Source organism: Misgurnus anguillicaudatus, chromosome 24, assembly GCF_027580225.2.
Source record: "Misgurnus anguillicaudatus chromosome 24, ASM2758022v2, whole genome shotgun sequence".
NCBI lineage: Eukaryota > Metazoa > Chordata > Actinopteri > Cypriniformes > Cobitidae > Misgurnus > Misgurnus anguillicaudatus.
In genome coordinates, this window is record NC_073360.2 from 11,897,420 (window position 1) to 11,908,060 (window position 10,641).

General features: G+C 36.0%; 2 protein-coding genes across 2 annotated transcripts; one reads left to right on the plus strand and one right to left on the minus strand.

The window, feature by feature from the left end:
- Positions 1 to 1,660: 1,660 nt before the first annotated feature.
- trappc4 (trafficking protein particle complex subunit 4) lies at positions 1,661 to 4,109 on the plus strand. Its single transcript, XM_055195996.2, has 5 exons — positions 1,661 to 1,883; positions 1,981 to 2,155; positions 3,273 to 3,376; positions 3,460 to 3,586; positions 3,683 to 4,109. Exons 1-5 carry the CDS (start codon positions 1,709 to 1,711, stop codon positions 3,759 to 3,761), a joined length of 660 nt encoding a protein of 219 aa, XP_055051971.1. The 5' UTR covers positions 1,661 to 1,708; the 3' UTR covers positions 3,762 to 4,109.
- An 18-nt stretch (positions 4,110 to 4,127) lies between these two features.
- Positions 4,128 to 10,335, minus strand: slc37a4a (solute carrier family 37 member 4a). Its single transcript, XM_055195990.2, has 9 exons — positions 10,159 to 10,335; positions 8,934 to 9,209; positions 8,259 to 8,491; positions 7,633 to 7,876; positions 7,068 to 7,226; positions 6,431 to 6,516; positions 5,179 to 5,292; positions 4,962 to 5,100; positions 4,128 to 4,880 (listed from the first exon to the last, which is right to left on the minus strand). Exons 2-9 carry the CDS (start codon positions 9,079 to 9,081, stop codon positions 4,714 to 4,716), a joined length of 1,290 nt encoding a protein of 429 aa, XP_055051965.2. The 5' UTR covers positions 9,082 to 9,209; positions 10,159 to 10,335; the 3' UTR covers positions 4,128 to 4,713.
- Positions 10,336 to 10,641: the final 306 nt, after the last annotated feature.

The window sequence follows — 10,641 nt, forward strand, 5'->3', positions numbered from 1 at the left end:
CCTAGCAACATCCAGAACACCATATTAAAGCCCTGGCAACACCCAGAACACCCTATTAAAGCCCTAGCAACATCCAGAACACCCTATTAAAGCCCTAACAACAATTAGAACACTCTATTAACGCTCTAGCAACACCCAGAACACCATATTAACACCCTATAGCAACAGTCAGGACACCCTATTAACTCTTTCCCTGCCATTGACGAGTTAACTTGTCAATGACGAGAAAATGCTTCCCTGCCAATGACGAGTTCCAGCAATCTGTATTTCAGCTATTATCCACCCAACTTATAAAACCCGGATGCATTTTTTTTGTTTGAAAGCAGAGGGACTGTTCTTTCATTTTATATATTTAAAGAAGAACATTTTTTCTGAAAGATATTAAAATTTTGTTTAAATCATAAAAAAAATGCTTGTGCTGGCTGACAACTTATTTTAAAAACGCTGGCAGGGAAAGAGTTAAATCCCTAGCAACACTTACAACACCCTATTAATGCCCTAACAACACTTACAACACCCTATTAATGCCCTAGCAACACCCCAGAAAACTAGCAATGACTAGCAGTAACTTTTTATGGGCGTGTAACACACATTTTCATTGAAAAATGCAAATGTTTGTGAAGTTATAAACTTCATCTTACTTATTTCTACAATTATTTGTATTAACTTATCTCACAATTAGAATTGCACTTATGTGTAACATGAAAACTATACATTTGCCAAAGTTTCTATGGCGCTTCCTGTGGTTCTTTGACCGTTTAGGCAGGAGGCGAGGAGTGCAATGATAAAAGAGACAGCTGACCACATCCATCAATATCTGACCTCTGACTGTTCCTTCTGCCAGCAAAGACAATGGTGGGCTTTATCTCTCATTTTGCCCCCATTCAAAACAGTCAGTGGCTGTGGCAGCACATACTTTGCGAATATGATATACTGCATAATGAAAATCTATGTATGTTGTTAGTAAATAGAAACTATATCTGTAAAGAAAAGAATACAGCTATTTCCAAATTAATGTTTAAATGCACAAACAGCAATCTAGTACAGAACAAAGATATGACATACAATAAAATTATTTGGGGTTTTTTTTATATGGAGAACTAATATGTGATTTGGGAGGACAATCTGTTTCATATTGATATATGTCATTCATGATGTTTTGATTAATTGCTGAACTTCAGCCTCAATTCCTTCAGATAAAATTATTTCAGATAATCTCTGCAGTATTTGAACAATACTTTTTATCAATGCAACAACATTCAACAATAAATAATATAAAATGTTAATTATGAAATATTTTACTTGGAATATGGGGTAGTCTAACATTAGTCACACTCAGGTTCTGTCCTGCTGCAAACATTTGTACGCAAAAAAAGATTATAACACTTTTATTATATGGATTACAAAGATTGGCAACTAAAATACAAAATAAGAGTCCTGTTGAACAGATCGCAGTGAGTGGTCCATCTTCACCAGCGCTGAGAAAAACAACACATACCACATGTTACTAGAACACGCGTTATTTTCATCTGATATTTAAATCTGCGAAATTATTAAAAGTATTCTGTAAAGTACCATTTGTAGGGACAGTATGATGATATTTGCTGTCTGTAATATTTTAAATATATTTTTTTTCTTGCGTATCAAAGTCACATGACAAAAGTCACATGACTCTGCCCCGCCCATCAGCTGTTCGATCGGAAGTAATATGGCGATCTTCAGTGTGTATGTTGTCAATAAAGCTGGTGGACTCATTTACCAGTATGATAATTATGTCGCTCGAGCTGAAGTGGAGAAAACATTTAGTTTTCCTCTTGATTTAGTGTTAAAGATTCATGATGAGAAGGTCGTGGTTTCATTCGGACAGCGGGATGGCATCAGAGGTGTGTGTCCTCATATCATGAAATGACGTTCAGAAGAACATTCACTGTAAATAACATTTTTTGTTTTTTATTCATGTGACGTTTTTCTCGTATACAGTGGGCCATGCAGTTCTGTCCATTAACGGGGTGGATGTGAACGGTAAATACACGGCAGAAGGGAAGGAGATAGTGGAATATCTTAAAGATCCTGCTAACTATCCAGTGTCCATCAAATTCGGCCGCCCTCGCCTCACATCCAATGAGAAACTCATGTTAGCTTCAATGTTTCACTCGTGAGTATAAAAGATTCAGTAATCGGATCCGTGTGAGGATGCTAAAGGTGACTTCATGCGGCTGTGCGCAGACCTATCGAAGTATCGCGAGAGCAATTTGTAATGCCTAGCTTTTAAAAGCTCACGCGATACTTCGATGTCATGCGCTGATCGTACTGCGCAGCTTTGGAAATTATGTTAATGTTTTTATAGTAAACCATATTGATTACCATTGGCAAAACCATGGTTATTTTATAGTAACCATTGTTTAAACTATGTTTATTATTATTATTATTATTATTATTATTATTATTATTATTTATTTATTTTTAATTGTATTCTATAGATCTATACTTTTGTATACTTTAATATTTACTTTGGTAAGGTTCAAAAACGCTATAACGCATAGGAATTTTACTACAGTTTACTATAGTAAATACTAAAGTATACTACTGCATTTTTTCATGTGGATTTTGTACCAAACAAGTGCTTTTGAGTAAATTATATACATTAAATAATAATAATACATTGAATGAATGAATGAATAAACAAAAATCTTAAGACATTTATGATGTTTTCTAATTCTATGTAACATGGTCCGTTAAAAAACATTAGACTTAACATTAGTTATACCACGGGTCTGTTGAATGCTGTATTCTGATTGGCTGAGAAATGTTCCATGGGTATGCATTATTTTTCGATAACCGCACACCTAACTTTTCAAATGTCTTAAAAATAGGCACCAGAGCAATGTTTTTGGTAATCGTGGTATAAGAGGAAATAATTAAATATTAATAATTATAATAATTTAATCCGGTCCTTTGAATTATTTGAAAATAATGCATTATTTTCTTATAATATATGGCCCATATATGCTAAAGGTCATTTTTGTGAAGAGATTTAAATACTGTAACTACTGGTTAATATATAATCCACCAAAATGTTTTCTTAATGTTTTAATTGAATTTGTTTTTTCAATTTTTAAGGCTATAATGCATTATTTTCTTATAATATATGGCCCATATATGCTAAAGGTCATTTTTGTGAAGAGATTTAAATACTGTAACTACTGGTTAATATATAATCCACCAAAATGTTTTCTTAATGTTTTAATTGAATTTTTTTTTCTATTTTTAAGGCTATTTGCTATTGGATCACAGTTATCCCCTGAAGTTGGCAGCTCTGGTATTGAGATGTTGGAGACAGATGTGTTTAAACTACATTGCTTTCAGACCCTTACAGGTATGGTTTAGATAAAAAAAAAAAATTAATGGGTGGATGTGATGGCTGGATAAATCCCCAGTGATTCTGAATTTGTTTTTCAGGAATAAAGTTCATTGTATTGGCAGACCCTCGGCAGACTGGCATCGATGGACTATTAAGAAAGATTTATGAAATCTACTCGGATTTTGCTTTAAAAAATCCTTTCTACTCTTTAGAAATGCCAATCAGGTATGTAGTGTGTTTATACGCTTTGTATAGCGTTACATTTATCATGCTATCAGCAAAATGATGTGCATAAAACATAACAAAAATATTTTTTTCCAGATGTGAGCTTTTTGACCAAAATCTAAAGAGTGCTCTGGAAATAGCAGAGAAGGCTGGGACATTTGGACCAGGCTCTTGATCTACACATGAATATTCATCTACCTCCAGTCAATCATATACTGAGAAATGGCAGAAATGATGCTGGCATAAGGACTTTAAGAACAGCTTCTTTTCAAATCTGTACAACCCCAAATTTGAAGTGTGACATAATCCATGGCATACCATCTGTATATAAGCTACACTGACACAATATGCATTTGTAGGCTCTTGAACAGCGCTTTTTAGATGGAACAGCTCAACTTTTTGCTTTCAGTCAGCAGACTATGATGGTGTGGAGTATGTTCAAGTACACTACCTTACACCTTAATCTTATTTGTTTAGGTCAAACGCAAAATTGTTCATGTTTGAATATAGACATGTAAATGAGTACAGCCTAAAGTGACGGTTTTATTTATATAAACTCATTTATTGTGCTATTTAAAAATCATGTGGTAAAACATTAGCATATTTCATTATACACATTTATAAATTTTGTAATACAGATAGAGAGGTAGGACCAGTTTAAACATCATTTAAAAACTGATGATGATGTTAATACCACTGAGAAAACAAGGCTTTATAAACTCTTGCAAGTAGATCAAATCCAGTAACTGGCAGTAACGTCAGTATTTAGTGATCAGAACAGTTTAAAATACTGTCATCCAGTTTGAATGGAATACAGAATAAATAACACTTTTCTGAAAGCAATGTCCACAACTTATGTTATGTAGTACACTGGCAAAAAGAGTAGAAAATCCCCTGCAAAAAAAGGTTTGTTTTATGTAATTTTCAGTAATACTACAACTGCAAAAGCCTTACAACAGTTCATTGTTTTCAATATATTCATCTGTCGTTAGTGAAAATAATATGAATATCCATCCATAATTTAACAAACACCAAAGATAATTCCTAAAAAAAATGGCACATTTTCAATAATTCCAGAGTATTCCCTTATAATCTAGTTAAAAGACATTTAAATAATAAACAAATGTCTAGTCATTCTTCTTAGGTATGCTTCCCATCTTGGTGCGGATATTCCGGAGCAGGAAATAACCAATCGTGGTGACCATACAGAATACCTCGACTACCCAGAATGCTGTGTTCCAGCTATAGTGTTTGGCAATTGTGCCAAAAGGCAACCCTGAGAGGAAACCACCAACTGGAAAAAAACATTAACGTTGTCATAAAATAAAATAATTCATACAAAATATAATTATTGTATATATAATAATGCAATTACTGTTTGCCATCAAAGCAACAATGGCATGGGAGGTTCCGCAGTAGTTTGACGGTGCGCTCTCATTCGCAAGAACTCCAAATAAAGCAATTGGTCCATATGAAGAAAAGCCAAATGCCGCCCCCAACAAAAGAATCCAGACCTGTCCATGAATTAAAATGACAAATGTGTATTAAATAACACAACAGATGCTGATGTGAGGACAGATGTAACCACGTACATTTGAGCTGTGTGCCGAGACAGTGGTGCGGAAAAGATACATGGAGATGCACATCCCAGCCATCATGGAGAGCAGGAGACCATGCCGAGGATTTCCATGCAAACTCAATCCTTGCTGTCAATAAAGAAGATTTTTTACATTTTTTTAAAGGTGCAGTGTGTAATTTTTAGAAGGATCTCTTGACAGAAATGCAAAATAATATTCAAAACTATATTATCAGGGGTGTATAAAGCCCTTTCATAATGAACCGTTATGTGTTTATTACTTTAGAACGAGACGTTTTATCTACATACACAGAGGGTCCCTTTACGCGGAAGCGCCATTTTGTGCCGCCATGTTTCTACAGAAGCCCTTAATGGACAAACTTTTTACTAAGTTGTCTCCGACGATGACATGTTTTTCCGGTGGCGGCTACCTTAGCTTCTCTATGCGTTTCAAAAGCAAGGAGTGAGCAGTAGACTGAGCCGTTGGTTGCAATTTGCAACCTCACCACTAGATGCTGCTAAAATTTACACACTGCACCTTTAAGAAGCTCAACCTTAAGGCCGACTCATCTGGTGGTGTTTACACATACAGTTCATTTTAAAAGAACCAAAACCAGTTCACTTATGTGAACCAGAAAAGGAACAAGCTGAATGTGACCTCACAAAATAGTAGACTCAAAAGAGGACCCAGTAAGTGATCTCAGACCCTTTCTTGTTCACATCACAACCTTATAAGAACTCAGACTTTCTGTGCAGCAGTTGATTGCGGACCGGGACCTCATTGCGTTCACATTAGGGATGCATAACGATTAATCGCGATTAATCTATAGCAGAATAAAAGTTTTTGTTTACATCATATATTTGTGTGAACTGTGTATAATAATTATGTATATATAAATATGCACACATGCATGTATAATTTTAAGAAAAAAGATATATTTATATATTAATTATTTATATTTAATATAAATTATACATAATTATACAAATGAATATACACATGTAAACATTTAATAAATATATATGTATATTATGTAAACAAAAACTTTTATTCTGCAAACGAGCCCTAATTGAATTATTATTATTTTCATCAATCATTATAAGTCAATTATTCTGCTTATACCACAGACATTGCTAAAGTGTTTATTTTAAAACATTTGACATTTATCGAAATAATGCATATCTGTGGAACATTTCTCAACCAATCAGAATAAAGCATTTGACAGCCCTGTGGTATAAATGTGGATATTGGTGATGTGCAAACTTGCCTTTGCTACGGCCCTGTCTGACAGGTATCCCGCTGCTAAACTCCCCAACAGTCCTCCGATCTCAAGTGCGCTCATGAAAGAACTGCCTGTGAAAAACAGCAGCAATATACAGTGTAGTTATATACCTGAAGGCCCATTACGTACAAATTATTGTAGATTTTCTTAGAGGGGTCATACATGGAAAAATGTTTCTTGACTTTGAGGTTATTCAGCACTATGCCAAAATACTGTACACTTTTAAAAGTTTAAAAACTCAAAACTTTATGCTCAGTCAAAACATTTCGGCACATACTGCTGCATCTTGTTTTGAGACCAATAAATGTCTGTCCACATGTAGTTATTGATAGAAAATGGCTGTTAAACACATATTTCTTAAAGAGACACAGCCTAAAATTAACAGATTAATTGAAATTGAGTTTCGACAATTGTCAAAAAAATGAATTTATAGTGTTTTGGGTACAAACATACCTCACCAACATTATAAGTTGACCTCAAGGAACAAACAATAACAATAAAAATGTATGCTAATACTGTATTATTACACATTCAATTATCTTCTGAAAAAACAGAAGATGCTTTGTCAATCCTTACATTTTAAAAACGTTGGACACTAAATACTTTGGTCAACACACAGTACCCATTAGTGTTGACTGGCCCTTGTCCTGGATGAGAAACAGCTGTCCCCAGTCAGTGTAAGCTGTCTTTACCCCAAACACCACCAGGTAGCCCAATGATAACACCCACAAATATGGAGAAAGGATGAAGTCTTTGAAGGTGCTTTCGTCTTTGCCAGAGCCTGAAATTCAAGCGTAGAAAATGGATCAAAATGTACATGGCGAATAGGGCCATGAGAGGACAATGTTGTCTCAGGAGAGGGACAAAAAAGTCAATTTAGCAGCAATGACCTTCAACAGAAAACCTTGAATGAACACACACTCACTCTTAGTTGGTATATCTATTGGTTGTATTGTGCAAAGTGGACATCCAACAAAATGTATTGTAAAAAATTTTTTTTTATTTCTGTTTCCTTTATTATATTAATAAAAACTAAAAAGCCTACAGCAATATTTTACAAACCCATAAATAACATTATGTTATTAGATTTGGCCGAAGTGGTACTGGTATTCACTCAATAAATAATTAAACATGTTGTCGTAAATCTAAAATGCTGTTTATGAAGCAGAATATTTATGGCATCATACCTCCTTTGCCTTTCTTTGGACCGGCGTCAATATTGGGCAGGCCGACTTCGCTGGGCTCATTTCGGATAATCAGCAGACAGAAGATGGACGTGACCACACAGGTCAGGCCAGAGATGGACAATGTGGACCTCCAGCTGTAACTCTGAGCCATCACTGTGGCAATAATGGGACCAAGACCCCCGGCCAAATTCATACTGCAGGAAAGCACTGCCCACCACGTCCCAAACTGAGATGGCTCAAACCACTATAAAAACAGAGTGTGGACATGTATAAATGTACCCATTATGGGGTACCAATAAATCAAAGAAACAGTCTAAGTAAATTAATCATTATAGGGAATAATAAGGACTAGGTAGGGACGCACTAGAAGGACGCACCCGAAATCCTGGCCAGGACGGGTCCGGAAATAATGGCAACTACGGTTACCCTCGCACTAGGCTTTAGTTATATTAGGACATTAAAGTAGTTTTTACAAACAAATCCAATACTGGTGTGCATCCTAAGGTAAAAACAATGGCACTGATATATGTTCATTTTAGTCTGGGAAGTCTAAAATAAGCCCTTCCCGGGAAACTGCCCCTTTATGTATCTATTTCAAGTTTATGAAGCAAAGGATTGATTTATACCTTACGTAGTACTTTTGCACATGGTGGCCAACCCAGACCCTGACCAAGTCCATTCAGAAACCACAGGCCCGCAAATATCGCCACAGAGGAGGACCAGGAGAAAACCACATTGATGATGCCAACCATAAAGAGGCCAATGGAGAAAAGCCATCGGGCACTGATTTGGTCCGAGAGAACACCGCTTATAAATTTGCTGATGGCGTAAGCCAGTGACTGACTGCTGGTGATAAGTCCTGAATTGACGAAATAAAGTTTGATTAGCTTTATACCAAGAACAACTCACATTTAAAATCTATTTAAAATATTGAAGTTTGCAAAGTGTGAGGGTACAACAGAACAAAAGAGACTTGGACTGTAGACTATGTGCACAAGATTAATTCAATCACTGTGCTGCTGATAAATCCGATACAGGACAAAACTACACTTTAGTGGTAGGAAAATAAAATGAGCACTAAATATTAATTTACATTTGCGTAAGTGGCTTTAAAACTTATTCTACAAAATACCACATAAAATCATCCCACATAATGTAAAGAACATAAAACCTTCATATCTTTAATATTGCCTGAGTATTTTATAAACTAAACATTCAAATGCCATATTCAAGTAAAAAGACCTGCTTGAACACATGACAGAGAAGACAAAGTACAGGCCACTAAAGCTGCACATGCTCACCCAGGTCATCCTTATCCAGCGAGATCTCCTGCATTACAGAAGGCATAACAAATGAAAACGTCTTCCTGTTAAAGTAATACAATGTGTATCCCACAAACATGGCAAGGAAGATAGTAGTCCTGTAGTAGGCGTATCCAGACTTCGCCATGGTTGGGAATGTTTAAAAACGATAAAGCCAAAAAATTATCCACAATGCAGCAGGGTTCTTCTTCAGCTAAGCACAGGAGCCACCGCGATCATCTGAAGTCTATGAACTCAACCGTCTCTGGATCAGATCTAGTGAGGTCAGAAACATAGCTGTAATCAATGGCAGGGTTAATGGTCAACTTGTCTGAGATCTTTGGAGTGTTCTTCGGCAAACAAAAACTGAACAGATTGTGGTGTACTTTTGTATTTGTTCTTAATATTATGCTAACAAAACAACACCCCACAGATGTTTATGTCCTTATGTCCAGCAAACTGTTTTACTAGTTTTGTATACTCTGGTGATTTAAACAGCTGTTATTGAATATCTTCAAATCAGTGAGTTTAATGATTGACATGAGGGGTCTCTATCTGGTAGTTTATAGGTTTGACCATCGGGGGCGTTAGTTTGTGTAGCTAAATAATTTCGCATTTCCTTGCATCGTTTATGGTTGTGTTTTGCATCTCAACACCTCGCTTTCACAGGTTCACAATATAATTTCTCAGTCTAGTGAAAGTAAAAAGATGTGTTCAGCTCATAACAACACATCTTATGAGCTATGACATTGTAAATGTAAATGTCATAGCTTCATAAGCGCTGCGCAGAATGGTCGTCGTGTGTCTTCAAAGTATCGCGTGAGTGTAAATCAAGCTCTCGCGAGACTTGGACGGCACAAGAACTGCTCTTTGCTGACAGTAAGAAGACATCAGAGTACCGCGAGAGCGATTCAAAGTCAGACTCCTCCGTATAATTTCTCGAATCGCTCTCGCGGTACTTTGATGTCATACGCCTGTCGGTTTTTGCTGCGCCGCATGAAGTCGAACAAGCGTAAACACACAACTGCAAGCGTGTTGATTTGCAACCGCAGTTTCGCAGACGTGGCATCGCCATTCAGAAATAACAATGCATTATCTAACTTAAAAGTCGACATGCTCGGCTTGATTTTAACAATTTTTCTAATACAGAAAATATTCTTGTTAAACTATATAATGCAGATGGTGTACAAGGGCAACATGGATACTTCCGTGAACAAGAAGTTACCTCTCATGTCTCTCTCCCAGCAAACACTTCTTTTAACATGTTATCCACGCATTAACCCTGTCCATCTCACAAGCGATACTTGAAAAATATTGATCCTACTTGTTATTTCCATTTCTTCACAGAAACATTTGTCTGGTTCTCGTCTGGATGCTGTAGCGTAAAATCCTAACTACTGTACTGTCAGATTGTTTCAAATCTTAGCCCATTTATGCCACCTACCGGTTAAATTGGAGTGAAACAACCTGAAGAAAATAAAAATCATGACAGAAATTCATGTTTTTAATGTTATAATGAGAAATCTATTGGCTTTTCTAGACACTACAGGTACCTGTTTAGGGTTTTATTGGACAAAACATGGACAAACTGGGCAAACATGTTTGCCTTTTGGTTTGCATGGCTATATATTGTTTCAATGACAGCAGTAAACCAGCATTTATAAGTGGACATCGTTTGTGCATCTGAAACTTTTAGATCAATATTTAG